The sequence below is a fragment of the Epinephelus lanceolatus genome, chromosome 5 (assembly GCF_041903045.1).
Source record: "Epinephelus lanceolatus isolate andai-2023 chromosome 5, ASM4190304v1, whole genome shotgun sequence".
Lineage (NCBI taxonomy): Eukaryota > Metazoa > Chordata > Actinopteri > Perciformes > Serranidae > Epinephelus > Epinephelus lanceolatus.
In genome coordinates, this window is record NC_135738.1 from 31,257,821 (window position 1) to 31,273,057 (window position 15,237).

At 43.0% G+C, this 15,237-nt stretch overlaps 1 protein-coding gene across 2 annotated transcripts in view; it reads left to right on the forward strand.

Moving 5' to 3' along the window:
• Positions 1-1,483: 1,483 nt before the first annotated feature.
• Positions 1,484-15,237, forward strand: part of btbd11b (BTB (POZ) domain containing 11b) — a 104,344-nt gene continuing 90,590 nt past the window's right edge. For both annotated transcript variants that reach the window (XM_033622714.2, XM_033622715.2), the window contains exon 1: positions 1,484-3,178. In XM_033622714.2, coding sequence (XP_033478605.1) covers positions 2,326-3,178 — 853 coding nt within the window. In that variant the 5' untranslated portion in view covers positions 1,484-2,325. The remainder of the gene's footprint in view (positions 3,179-15,237) is intronic.

A 15,237-nucleotide genomic window follows, 5' to 3' on the forward strand; every position in this document is an offset into this window, starting at 1 on the left:
CCAACAGTCCGCCAGACCAACATTACCTCCCCAAGAGCTATGCTGATAATGTGTCACTCGGTCTGTGCTCCAACTCCTGTGGGTTTTAACTAGAAAATGGCTTTTGGCACAAAATCACCTTTTTTTTCTAATTACCTCATTCCGAATTGTGCTCCCTCTGACATGCTGCTCCTTCTAAATTAAGTTTGATTAAAGCAGTCCCTCAGCCGGAAAGGCTAATTTGCACCCAACCTAGAGATGAAACTGCGATATTAAATTATCCTCACAAAGACCTTCAAGGTGAGTTTGATAACCCAATTTAGCTGCTTTCATTTTTACAAGAACTGATTCTCCAAAAATTCTTTGGTGCCCAACATCAAAGTCTTTCTTTCTCTCAAAGCATAGAGCTGTCATAGAGCGACCAATGAGGTTACTTAGATAAATCAGCATTATTAAGACAAATCAATCAGTCTCTTGGTCTTTCTCAGAGGGCATTATTGTTATGAAGCCCTGTCTCGCTCCTTTATTTCATTTAAATGATATTACTGAATATCTGTGCCCCCTTTCACTTCTATTGTCCAATGTGTTTCTGACTTCTCCCATTCTGCTGCCTTCTGTGCTGTGCAGACCCTTCAAGACTTTGCAGTTATGTATGAGGATAGTATTCTGTTTACACTGGAGCAGAGAGAGAACCTACTAAAACATTTAACATGTCCATAAGTTGGTTTTGGAGAAACACGTTTTTTCTCTCAGACATCCTGCACTGTCTGGCATCTTGTCCTTTTCTTGTGTGACCTTCAGATTGTGAATATGCCTTTTTCTTGTATGTGTATTGACATGCATCATGTGCTTGTAATGTATTAACGGATAGGTATTGTCCACAGCAGACTTGTTGACTTGTCATAATAGGAAAAGCACAGATTTTACTTGTAACAAATAATGGCCTTGTTCTATTCAAGTATCCCTGTAAGCAGTGAAAGTGAGCCAGCATGCACAATTCCAGGTCCTTGACACTGAAGCAGCGAGATGCGAATCAGCCGTCATTCATTTCAGTATTTACACCTGTGTGTTTCCTGCTGTGACATGCTTAAGTATCTTTTGTGACAGATGTCTATCCCCAGTGAAGAATAAATATTTCCAGTTGTCTCTTTAACTGTCAGAAATTGGAGAATTTCTCCCTGGCAAATAAACTGAAGTTTGGCTGCACAGCACCAGGGTTCACTGTTGCTCCAGAGACACATCCAACCTGCTGTCAAATGCAGAGTCCACTGCATCTCAGATGTAAAGCAGCCACAGTCCCTCAGATCAGTGAGCAATCTCCAGTTCACGGAGCCAACCCCCGAGACATTTTACAGTTATTTGCACTGAACTGGTTTTGCCGGTATTACAGTATGACTGCAGTTATTTCCAGTACATTTAACTCAAACCAAATACCTCACTGCTGCAGTTAAAGAATAAAGAATATCGCTCCCATCTTTTAAATTGCACTGACACATGCATCCATCATGGCTTTTATTTAAGGTTGACTGGGGGTCAAACCCATTCCACAGAGCCTATGGGTTTAGGGGGAAGAAAACCAAATGGCAAGGTTAGACCCTGCAAGTGATCCCAGCGAATGACCTTGAAAGTAATTCAGATCTTTTCAATGAGTTATCCTCCAGAGGAACAGAGAAGGATACATTATGCATGCAATCTATTATTAATGGTCTTGAGTCATGTTACGATCAGACATGGGCCCCTCAGAAAATATCTGAAAAGCCTGATCCTCTGGAGGACTAGTCCCCTAAACATGGTTACATAAAAGCACCACTGTATATTATGTGATTTATTATTTACTGCAACTTCTGTCTCAAACATTGTCCCTTTACATGACAGGATTTATGCGTTTATGTTATTGCAAAGTTTTGAGAAACTTCCTGAAAGTAGGGTATAGAGTATGGCACAAGCACTGAGCTCGCTGTTTACACTGCCTTTTTTATTATTGATAATAATAAGCCTAATCATGGGCTACATCAATGACTTTATATTGATCCTCTAAAGCGATCCAATTAAAACTCCTTGCTGCTTCATCCCGAGAGTCCATTGGCTGACAGCTGTTCTCGGGTCTCTGCGGCCCCGCCTCCATCTGTCAGGCACTGCGCTGCTACAGCACTGTGTGATTGTTGATGCACTGTAGTGAGATACTACTCCTTAACTTTATACGACAGCCTCGGATGGACTTTTCCTGCACGCAGAATAATATCTGTCAGCAGAGCTCGTGCCAGACGCGTGCGTATTCAAACTCCACCGCCTTGAATATTTTCCTCCACTTTCCCAAAGCCCTCTTTTACAGTATGAAGTGCAGTTATGGCAAGGAGTAGCAAGTCAGTAGCGAGGACCCTGGAGGATTTGACGCTAGACTCGGGTTATGGTGGAGCCGCCGACTCCTTCAGATCTTCCAGTGCGTCGCTGTGCTGCTCAGAGGCACATGGGGGGAATTACTGGCATTTAACCGACTCGATGCACAGTCGACACAACAGCCTGGACACTGTTAACACGGTCCTGGTCGAAGACGCCGAGATCCTGGAGAGCACCGGGCAGTGCGCTAAACTACCCGAGCTTGAGGATGTGCCATGGAGCCTCGGGGAAGTGGCGAGCGCGCTGAGCAGGGACGAGGAGATGACCCTGCCGACCCCCCCGCAGGACGTCCTGCTCAGGCTCTCGGTGCTCATCAGCCGGGCCCTGGTCAGGGTCGCGAAGGAGTCGCAGCGCTTGAGTTTGCGCTACGCCAAATGCACCAAATACGAGATCCAAAGTGCCATAAAGATCGTCCTGTCGTGGAGCGTCTCGATGAGCTGCATCAGCGCGGCCCTCAGTGCCTTGTCCCTGTACAACATGAGCACGGAGGAGGACAAGTTCTGCCGCGGGAAGTCGGCGCGCTGCGGACTCATCTTCAACGTGGGGAAGTTCTTCAGGTGGATGGTCGACAGCAAAATTGCGGTCAGGATCCACGAGCACGCCGCGATCTACCTGGCCGCGTGCATGGAGAGCCTCTTCCGCGAGGTGTACGCGCGGGTGCTGCGCAGTGCGTTGCTGGAGCGTGATAACGGGATCCCCAAGTTCACAGTGGAGACCCTGGAGCAGGCCGTCAACACTGACGCAGAGATATGGGGGTCTCTGCAGCACTGGCAACACTTGATCTGTGGGAAGAATGCAAGCGGTGAGTTGTGAGTACTGTAAGTCCATGCAACAGGGATCCTTCTCCACTTCATGTCCTTACCAAACATCCACAGATTCTAAATCCCCATGCTGAACTTGTAAAGTTTCCCCTCTCATCTCACAGCAGATATTTATATCAGCACAACAAGGTAATGGCTTCTTTGGATTTACTCCAGACATCCATATATTTATGTAACATGGTAGGTGATACTGATCCAAGCAAGTTTTACCTGCACCATACTGCCCGGATCTATATAAAGCCTCCCTCTGATACACCTGCTTCCACATCTCTTATATGCAAAGGTCATGCCACAGTCTCTTTCTTGTTGTGGAACCATGAACTTTAGCTCAACACTAAAAGAGCATTTCTGCAGATGAAATAGTGCTTCCTATTCTCAGAGTGAGCCGCAGAGGCTGCAGGCAGGTGATGATGATGAGTGGATCAGGATGAGAGAGAGTGGTCCTCTTAAGGCCAGCTCGCCTCTTCTGTCTCCTGTGCAGTGTTACATTGCAGATGCTATTCTCTGACATCCCTCTTATACTGTATGTGGCTGTTTTGTTAATGCACAAAATGACGAAGCAGGGTCTGATATCCTCAGGCTTGAAGTCTGACTTTGAGAGCTTTCAGTAAAAGGGGCTCTCCCTGTTGGTTTTCCTGCAATAATGCCCTGCAGAGGTGAGTCTTATTCTTTTCACCCAGAGAGGAAGGATGTCTTTCATTCCTGTGCACATTTGCTGATTCCGGTGCACACAATACCTCGCCGGTAGTTTTCACAATTGGCTTTCCCAGTGTTTCGAAATAGTTAGAGGTGTGTGCTTTCAAAGTAAGTGTAATTGCAGTCAGACTTCACTGCTGCTTAAACAGCAATACATCACAAAGCACTCTAACACATGCTTGCCCCCTGTTTTGATGGATGTTGTAAAAGTGCTGCTGTGGCTCCTCTTGCAACAGGTTTACGTAATGAAAGGCCTTGGGGGACCTATGTGCTATCATGCATTATGCAGAGTGATGCGAATAAAACTGAGTTATAGAGTGAGGGAGAGAAAGAGAGACAGACAGGCAGAGAGAGGGAGAGAAACTCAGAGAGACTCTGTGGCCGTATTGATGAATCACCAACAGAAGCCTGACATCATGAGAAGAGCACTTTAGTTCAATGTACCTCTTTGTTTTAAAGGGACAGTGAAACATTTTTGCTAAACAAACAGCTTGTTTTCTGTTTCCATGTGTGTTTGCTTACAACAGCACACGGCTGCAAGACTTCAGCTGCACAGTCAGAATTAGACTCACTTAAATGTATGCTCATTTGTAGTGATGACAACATATAGTATCATAATATTCCTCTTGACCCACAGTGCAGAAATGCAGAGTTTACAGTACGAGCACATACTGTAAGGTATTGAATGGCAATATTCAGTCACTCTGCACACTCACGAGGCCACTTGGCATGCAGTAAGGTTTCAGCTGTAGAAGAGGTGCGGTGAGTGTTCAGTGGTGCATTGGACCGGTGAATAGGTTGAGATGCAAGAAAAATGTCTGGAGCATGAGGAATATTGATGCAATGCCCAAGGCCAGAAAATTGGCAGAGTGCATCAAATCCATGCTGCCATTCAGTATGGTGTTGTCCGTTAGGTAGTAATTAATTACTGGCATGAAAATTATCTTAAAAATGGCGAAGAAAGTGAAGAGGGCTATGGTGCCATTGTACTAATTGGTTTAGTTTTCCAGCACATACCTTTATTGCTTTGGTTTATTCTCACTGCTTTCAGACTGCACAACAGTATCAACACTTAGCAACTAGCAATATTCAGCTAGCGAGCGATGACTGTAGCTGGTGTACACTGTGAAATATTAGGCAGCTAAAGAGACAGATTTTCCCTTAAAGGGTAACTTCGGTATTTTTTAACCTGGACCCTAATTTTTCATGTTTTTGTGTCTAAGACTTGTGGTGACAACAATTTTTGACACTGGTCCAGTATTAGCAAGACCGGTGCAGCCACAAGTGGCAAAACAGGCTGCAATGTAACCACTTGGGGCAATAGTGCAACCTCAATGTATGTCAAATAAAAGTGCTTGTTTTCATCACTGACAGGTTCAACCTGTTATTCTAAGTGTCAGACAACATTATGGAAAGGACCCATACAGAGATAGACCTTTTTGTTTAAGGTTAAGATCTTTTGTTTAACCAGGGCATTGCTTGCGCCAAGCCCACCAGACTCCATTTAAATAAACAGTAATTTTATCATTGTAAAACACACGTCATTAAAACTTCACAGGAGCAAAACAAAACTCACAAAAGCTGTCTTACTTCATGTTTTCACCACTCCAACAATCACCAATTGTGGTTTGGTTAAAATTAACCCTTAATTAACCAATTTAGATTTGAAAATATGCTAGCTCTATTAATGCTAAAATTACTGTTTTTTTTAAATGGAGTCTGGTGGGATGGGCAGTCACGATTTTGGGGCTGTTTCCGGATAATCAAAAAGGATCTTACTCTTTATCAAAAAGGTCTGTCACTGTAGGGATCCTTTTCATAAGTTGTCAGACACATATAATAACAATCTGAGCCTGTCAGTGGTAAAAATAACCACTTTAAGTGGTCCCGAGTGGTTACGCTGCAGCCGGTTTCGCCACTACCGGCTGCAGAGCCAAGACCGAAAGACAGCTGAAAATAGAGTGAATATTGGACATATTTTTGCCAGGTGGCCAGAAGCATGATTCCAAAAATGAATGCTAATGCTGCTCTGTGTCTGTTGGATGTATAAATATGCTAACATGTTTGTCCATTTCAACATAAAGGTAATATGTCTTTGGTTATCTTTATCTGCTGTCCCCAAATGGCAAAAAATATTCAATTAATGCAGCATTAAGTTTCAGGATATTCAAAAAGTATATACACTATTTTAAGATTATTATGAGTTTTTAGTTTGTTTGGGCGTACACATGTTTATGTGTGTCTGATATTTTTTCCCCACCAACACTGTCCCCTCTTAAGTTTGCCATAAGGTTGATATGTCAGTATGTTCACAGCTGGTTTCTGCTGCCCCCTGAAGACACCAAAAAGTCAGTTATTGCAGGTTTAAGACTGATAGGTTAAAAGACAGTGGACATGTGCGTCTCTTGGGGCATTAGAGGATGACTGGTTGGGTTAATATAGGAAGTTCCATATAGGTGGAAGATTTCCATCACATTTCATACTGTGACACTGCAGGATGTCTAAACCTCAAGATACCCTCTATCTGCAGTGACAGATAAGGCCGAGGTGCAGGCGCATCATTCGTTGTCTTCCCAGTAAAACCAAACAGCCAGTCAATCCGAGGGTGGGTTGACCTTAACCGAACCACTGCCTGCCAAATTGAACCTCCGTATTGCTCCATCCATTCTCTCCGTCTCTCTCTGCCAAGTGGGAGCAATTGAGGTGATTTTTCCATATTATGCTAACGCCGGTGACCCGGCTTTGTCAGGAGGCCTTTATGAATGTCTTTATTGCATCTCTCTCGCCAAAGCTGATTTCCTTTTTGTGCTGCTACAAAGTCAATAAGCTAGTTACTTTATGAACTTTTCAGCCTCTGTCATGTAATAATGAGCTCAATAATTTGGGCACGCTTTCTTTCGTACACAGAAAGCAATAATTTGACATTTTGGGAAGGGCTTTCTTGCCGAGGGTTAACTATGAAGATTGGGACCACTCTCATATCTGTACATTAGTGATAAAGCCTCAACCAGCAGACAGTTGGCTTAGCTTAGCATAAAGCTTGGAAAAGGAAGGAAACGGCTAGGCTGGCTCAGAGTGCTGCACAGGTGTGATTTTCACGACCCGCTCCAATCCGCGACGTGCAATACTTCACCCACCTGCACATGTGACCAATTAATTCTGCAACTCGCAAATCCAATAATAACCATGCTCTGTTCAAATAATTAGGTTAGGCAGCATGTTTAAAGTGATCATTTTGGGGCATTTCACACATTTGAAAATAAGATCATATATTTTAAAAAGCAGGTAAGTAAAGAAATACAATTTAGATTAAGAATTTTTGCATATTCTCGTAATGTTGAGCAGCACATCTCTACATTAACGCACCTAATTGAAGCAGCTCTCATATTGCAGGTGGTGCAGAAGACAAAACCAAAAGACAAAGTCAGCAATCAGAGGATTAAAAACGTTAAAATATCAAAGTAGATTATTATTATTCCCAGAACTGAACCCAGAAAGAAAATTAAGACAAAATACCTCACCCATTGGGTATCTGATCTAATGCAGGACTTTGACCTGGCTCTGTCCAAATGTAACCAAGTCCACCCTGACAGTGACTCTTAATCTAACTAATTAACACGTTGTGGTGTTACACGGGTTATGTCCCTGAGAATTTCAGCAGAGCAGGAATTTTTGGCACAACCATTTCTTGGCCAGGAGCCGTTCCCCAGGTCTCGGCTTGCTGCCTGGCAACAGCATGGTGACGACAAGACTTCAGGAAGTTGTCGCTTCTTGCCAATAAACAGTCCTCTAATGCTAAGCTAATGCTAAGCTAACAGGCTGCCAGCTGTATTGATGCATTTACCATACAGACATTAGAGCCTAATTTATCTTCTCATCTAATCAGCAAGAAAGCAATACACTTCCAGAATATCAAATTATTTCTCTAAACCCTCAAGAGTGATCAATTATAGAAAAGTAGTTTGATTGTAATTAGAGTCTGTGTTGTGTAGGTGTAAGTAAAGTTCTGTATGTGCTGTATGTTATATATTGCTATGCCTGGATGCATTTCTTTGTAGCTAATTCATCAAAAATGGGAAAACTTATTCTTGGTTGTTTCATTAATTGATGTGTCAGGCCTCTGCACAGTATCCATAATTACCTCATGCTATATTGTCTGCTATACACCTACTACACCTCACAGCTCTGCTTTGGCACATCCAGCATATGGCAGGCCTCCCACACACAAGCCCAGTACACACAAACTCACTCACACACATACACCAAGATGTCAGGGGCTCCTCTCACCATGTCTGAGTCAGTGTTATTTGCAGGTGGGTGTTGGGTTTCCCTTCTTCGGCTGTGGTATCCTGTCAGAACAGGAAACTGCTCTATATGGTGGGATATTTCTTATGGCTCCCACTAGACCCAGCTACACAGTGATTCTTTGATTTCCTTAACGATGCGTGCATGTCACAGAAAATGTCTGGTGGAACATGATATCCAGCGCTCAGGGATGTGTACCACCCCAAGGACGATTTTCTAATCACGCTTTAGGTGTGAGATGACTTTCAAGTCTGGGCAGAGCTGGTTTGGGTGAAAGATTTAAAGGAAAATTTCACCCTAAAGTCATAACATCAAGTGTAGGTAATGTACCTTGTAGGTCTTGGCTCATTTTGTTTTATGGTGGCGTTTCCTTTTTCTTATTCACATGGCCAGGTGGGCAAACATGCATGACTTCATGTTGAAATATCTACACTGCAGCTACACTTGAGTTAGTTAACAGAACATTTTTTTAGCAAAACAAACCATTGTGCAGCCCAGCGCCAGCAGACCATTTGGTTTGGAGCTTTGTGCCAGGTAACCTTACACTGGTGGGAAAATGATTTGACATATTTAAAGCTGCTATTATCGATATTTTTATATTGATGAATTGATGTGTAACATGAAAAGGGTTCTTGCATAGTGACTTGCAGAGAATTATCCCCACACTCTGTAGTTCCTGTCAGCTTTACGGAGCATTCAAATGTCTTTCAGCTCATTGTTACAGGTTTCTGGTTTGCAAATCTACTGTTTTGGTTAACTGTCACCAGTTTCATTTGCATCAGTTTCAGCTTTAGCAGGCAGCTGTATGCAGACACCAAACATCAGACAGAAAGTCAGTATCTAGCCAGTGAACATACAGTGGTTGAGTATTTAACAGTTTGAAGGTCTAATGTGTAGGATTAAGTGGTGTCTAGTGGGGAGGTTTGCAACATTGAGACTTCCCCTGAGTGCCAAGCGTGAAGGAGAACAACAGTGGCTGATGTGAAAACATGAATGGCCTGATCGAGAGCCAGTCAGAAGCCCTTTTTAGACAGGAGTTGTGCACATTTGCAGGAAAGCCCAATCAGTATTTTTTCAGCATTGGCAATATAAAAACAAAATCGGGGAGTGCAGCAAAATGCCGCCTGCCTACTTTTGTTTATACAGAATGCACCTTTTTTGGGGCAATGGGGGGCGTGAGCAAGTAACAAAACGTGTAGCTCAGAGTGTGACGTAAACAGTGACGTGGGAGGGAAGCTGCGGCTACTTAGTCCTTCGGCGATTCTCTCATAAGTCGGCCCGTCCTTCATCATCCTCGTCATCTGACGGTTAATGGCCTCTTTGTTTGCGAGGACAAGGAGGGCGCGCTATTCCTCGTCTCCCCAGTTGATTTTCTTTACAGTGTTTGTCAGGTTTGTGTTTCCCTCTTGCTACTAGCTGCTCTCTAATTCCTGCTATCAGCTGTTCCCTGTTTATCCACCGCCAGTGCCTCGCACGTGCAGCGTCATCAACAGCTCCTCCCACAAGTCTTCACCAGCCCCGGTTTAAACTAAAAGGGTTCCGCCAATATGACTACCCTATGAGGCAGAAAATTGGGCACCTCAGATCAACTCGCCAATCCAGCTCTGTGTGTCTAAATGCTCGCAGCTTGCCGGCAAAACGGCCCAACATTCGCGGAAAATCTGGCAGTGTAAAAGGGGCTTTTGATTTGTACCTTCTTGGCTACTGTAGAACAATGTGGCGGACTTAACGGGAGAGAACCCACAATGTATGTAGCTCAAACCCCCAGATAAGCTGCTCACCCTTGCAGCATTTTTTTCCTACTGGTCACTTGCAGTACTGCAGTGAAAAAAATCCCCTGTGGCCCAGAAGTATTTTCCCCATAGGCCAGTTTTGTAAAAGAGACATCTGTAAAACTGTTGACAGGACATCTCAAACTGCAAACATGGTCAGTTATGACTCTACTCTGATTTTTTTAGCCATGGTGGTTATATATCTGTAAGACTTTCCTCAAGCCGAGAAAAGAGATTTAAAAATCTGTGATGTCACCACAATGTGAGGTCGCTGAGCCGAGTTGGGTCAGCAGAAGAAACAGTACTGCATATATTCAAAGGGCCACATACCACGGATGTAAACCTGGAGGCTAGAAAACTTTTTGGCATATGAGCCAGGCAAGCAACTCCATTGGAATGAATAGGTGCCATCGTAATCCTAACATAATCCCAGTTATTATTCAGATCTATAATACAGACATAAACGGCTCATTCTAAAGTAATGAAAGCACCACAGTTCTTATTTTCAGGTAATTATAAAGTTATGAAAACACATTTATGAATAATATATACCATGTCTGCCAATAAATGCCCCTACATCCTCTACGCTGGAGCCAGATATTTGTAATGTAGCTTCTTTTAGCTTGTCATTTTGGTTTTTGTGGTTAAACTCTTGTGTTTTGGTTCAGGCTAATCTTTCTCATCTGTGTTGTTTCCAGCAGCTGTCAGTGACCAAAGTTGCGATAAACAAACTGCACACTATCTACTCAGCATCCAAACAGCACACAGGCAACGTTAGTGACATAGGGGAGCATTTAGCAGCTAAAAAGACAGATATTTCCCCCTGGAGTTGGTGGAGGCAACACCATGACAACATAACAGAGCTAAAATGAAAGTGAATCTTGGAGTTATGTTCGTCAGGTTGACAGTTGGGGACTCCAAATTAATGCTAATGTTGCTTTGTGTCTGCAGCTCCTAGGCAATTCCTCATAAAATGATATGTCAGTGTTGTGTTTGCAGCTGGATCCACTCCCCCTAAGCAGCCAAACAAATCAATTAACCAAGGTTTAAAAAAGCATGCACAACAATGAATGAGCTTGTAACCTGGATTTGTAAAATTTTGTAAAAAGTTCTTTTGAAATTCTTTTATACAGTAGAGCACTAGCCTATATAGAATATTATCTAATGTTCTTTTAGTTGTGGGGACCAGTGATGGAAACTGGTGGAAGCGAAAATTCATGCAGTGCAACATATATGCTATTTTTTTCATTAGTGTGCTTGCACCTGTGCCTTATCTAAACATATGAAAGAAAACGTGAATGTGTTTTTATTGTCCGTCCTGCAGAATGAGGAGGCAAGGGTTTCTTTGTAGACCTACCATTTTGCATTGACATTCAACAATCATTCACAGAGCAATCTATCACGGAGCTGTCAGACATATTTCTCTACCGACGGCAGCCTCGGTCGAAATTCAATGCAGCCACAGCTTGCATCTTTGTGGAGCTGTTGCCAGCAGCATCTGAAATATAACCCTGTTGAGGGGTAATTTGAGGTAATTTGAACAACTGGGCATGCTGCTCTGTGGCATTGTTCTGTCTTCACTCTTACTTTTCTTGCGTGGAAAACACACAGTCCTTGCAGCACAAAGAACACACCTCTCTAAATCTTGTGAAGAGGCACTCTGGGAAATGTGGAAAATCAACAACTGAACATGCACATTTGGGTAAAGTGGGTGTACACAAAAATAGTAAATCACAGCACTGTAGCACTTCCCTTGGAAACCATCGGACCGTTACAGTGTGAAGTGTGTAACTGAGGTGGGATTTTCCTTTTAAAGTCTGACGTGTACACTACACTTAGCAGGAAAATTCCCAAACACAAACACTGAACGAATGAGGCACTTGTTGACGATATTATGTGTAGCTTTTTGCTTTTTCAGTTCGGCGCTTCACAGGGGTGAACGAGTGCAGGTCTCATTCCATTCACAGGTATTTTGTTTCGTATCCAATAGCTGAGGTCGGTGCCTGGTGCACACATGCTGTGGGGAAGGCAGGCAGACAGGAATGACTGCGGTCTGCAGCGGTACCACTCTGTACCGGTGGAGACCAGTCCCCATTATGTCTGGGAGTGAGATATCTGTGCTAGGGAAACCCTTACACAGCAGCATGCACATGGGCATATAAGGCAGCAGCACACACAGACAGAAGAGGGATACACACACACACACGGCCCAGGAGCAGATCTGGTATTAATTGTGAGTTTGGGAGGGAAATGAGGAATGTTGATGTGACATGGAGTCTGGTACAATGAGGGAGAGCTCGAGCCAAGCTTACTTCACTTGATTAAGAGGAGACAGGCAATAGAATACAGTTAATTCTGCACCCAGCTGGCAGCGCCCGCGATAGATCGAGTGTCTTTTTTTCTCATGCACCTCTGAGGATGAATTAAAAGTTTCAGTTGCACAATGTCACTCATTGCTGTGTGTGTTGATACGTTGTAAATGCAGCTGGTGAACTGGCATTAAGCTCAGCCACTATATGAATGTGATTGCAGCCATTTTACACAATAAATACACAAAAAAATGGTATCCTCCTATTGAGGATCCTTTCACTGAGCCATGATTTTGACAGAATATTGCAAGCTGTGCCAGTTTAATCAATTTGTGTGGATACCTCCTCAAGGTTAAACACTACAGCACCACTCTGTGATGTCATTTGAGGAGAAACACTGCTGGAGCTGCAGCAGGAGGGACTCATTTCTGTAGATTTGTCTCATTCTCATGCTTGACCTTTTACACCACATTGAGATTTACTCCATATAGCCTTGACAATGTCAGCTCAGCGAGTGTGTTTTAAATCCACTCTTTAGATTCCTGTTTACTGTGAGTGAAAAACATTCTGTATTTTTGTCTTCCTGGTGATATATACGGAGCTTCAGCTGATTTGTTTCTGTCTTTGGGAGAGATTTGTTCCTCTCTGGATAAAATCTTCCAGGATGACTAAGTTTTTAGTAAGTTCTTCCGATGCACAGGTAGCAAATTCTGTATTAGCTCTTAGTTTTAGACGATGAGAATATACCAAACGCTAGACCAGAATAGTTTAACAATTACTCTGCACTATTGAGCCAAATCCAGTGAAGCCGTGGCTAAGAATGAATTGTTCATGATGTCGACTTTGGAAGAAAACCAGAGGGAGAGAAAGAGGCACAGATGGCAAGGATCAAAACAGGAAAATCCATAAGAGAAGCTGTGGGTGACAGATGAGACCCAGACAAGCAATGCCTCCTTCTTATTATAGCAGGAAGAAGACTCTGGGCAAACAAGTACCAGCAAGTGGATTAGTTTGGTGAAGCATCAGTATCTACTGCACTGTGTTTTCGCAGCTCTGAATTCCTATTGTTGGAGAGAGGGAACTGATCCCGTTTAAATGACAGCCAGTCTGGCTGGAAATTATGAAGAAGATATGGGCAAACAAGCTTTTAACTTGTCTTCCCTCTTTGATGTGAGCAAAATTCAAAGGAACTGTCTTGTCACCATCAGAAATGCGATACGTCTGATATTGAAAGCTGCACGTCAGGACACGTCGCAATACTTCTCGGTTCATAGTTGGCGAACTGTGATACAAATTCCAAGATATTTACATAACACATACAAATACACACACACAGCACAGTGTTGCCACAACTTACATCAGATAAATGCTGACAGGTCTTCAGCAAATACACAGTGCCATTTTATACCATAGCCAGCACCAGTCACAAGCAGCACTCTGCTAATGTGGTTACATCATGTTACCTGTTGTTGTTTAATCACAGTGAGACAAAAATGACAGTCAGAGGGCCTGCCAGCAGCAACATCGCTGATAAGTTCATTACTTGTGAGAAAACCATCTGCAGTGACAGTTCGCCTCCTCTGGGTGTGTGCGTGGTAATCCTCAGCTAATAATACTGTCATATGAGGACATCATTTCCCCAAATCAACCAGCAGTCCAGCATCACACATCACCAGTCCGTCCGTCAGTCAGTCAGTGAATCACAGTGAAGAGGAGCTCTTATCTGGCCAGAGCACCAATTGAGGAATATTTGAGAACAGCTTAGATGAGTTGTTTGAGATGGATGGAGACGCTCATAGAAGAGCTCCCACTGTTCCCTCTTTTAGTTAAACTCGCTTCTGCTTCATTATTTCACACAGTGTGGATTAGTGATTGTCAGAGCTGAAAATATTAAGTGGATTCCGTTAAAGGTCTCGTTTGACATTTAGGGAAATGTACTTCTTTTTGCTGAGAGTTCCCAGCTGGCCACCTCACGTTGTTAGATATATGGTTGAATTAAGGTTGTGATGTCAGGTGATCAAAATTCAATGTCAGGACAATGTCCAATGCTAAAGTCAATTTGACGTTGACAAATGACGTTGACATTTTGTTGGTTTTAAGTTGTGTTGTTCAGTGGGCTAACCTAAATCCAATGTCTTCCAGACATTCATGCCAACGTCATCTTGACATAGAGTGTCAACATTCAGTCATGAGGTATGGAGAACAAAACCCAAGGTCTGCAAAACATCATGTTAATGTTCAAACATCATGAAATTTTAAAGTCATTAGACATTTGAAATATCATCAACCCAATTTTAATTCCGACTAAAATTTATCATCTGTCGAACATAAGAGTCCAGCACCTTTCTGTCGTCATATTGATGTCAGGTGCCAGCTGGGCAAGATGAGAACATTGATGCCACTTGTGTGTATGTTAGATGTGAATCTACAGCTAAGAGATGGGTAGCTTGGCTTAGCTTAGCATATATACTGTAAACAGAGGGCAAGGTCTAGCTTCAGACTGTCTAAAGGCAAAATCCCTCTAGTAGCACCCCGCTAATTAACATGTTATAGTCATTCATTTAGTCCAAACACACAAAAAAAAAGTAAAAACGTCAAATGTAAACAGGGACGTTATGTGTGCAGCTATTTCTTTGCTGGGCAGCAGTGACTTTCTGGATACCTGTCACTCTGAGGTTGCCAGGATGAGGTTTTAGAGATGCTGGTAGGTGGATTTTTCTACTTTCGGACAGGACGAGATGCTGTTTCCCTCTCTTTCTAGCCTTTATGCTAAGATAAGCTAACTAGGGATGTTGTGATGAGGGACTTTCCCCTGCAATGATCAAGGCTGGCTCAACAGCATGATATGCGGTATTATTGCTATTTTTTCCACAATTACTCCATGTATCCTGATTTTAGTGTTTTATACAAAAGCTTTATTGTTAGGCTATTATTAGGTTTATTGTTGCTTTTTCAATG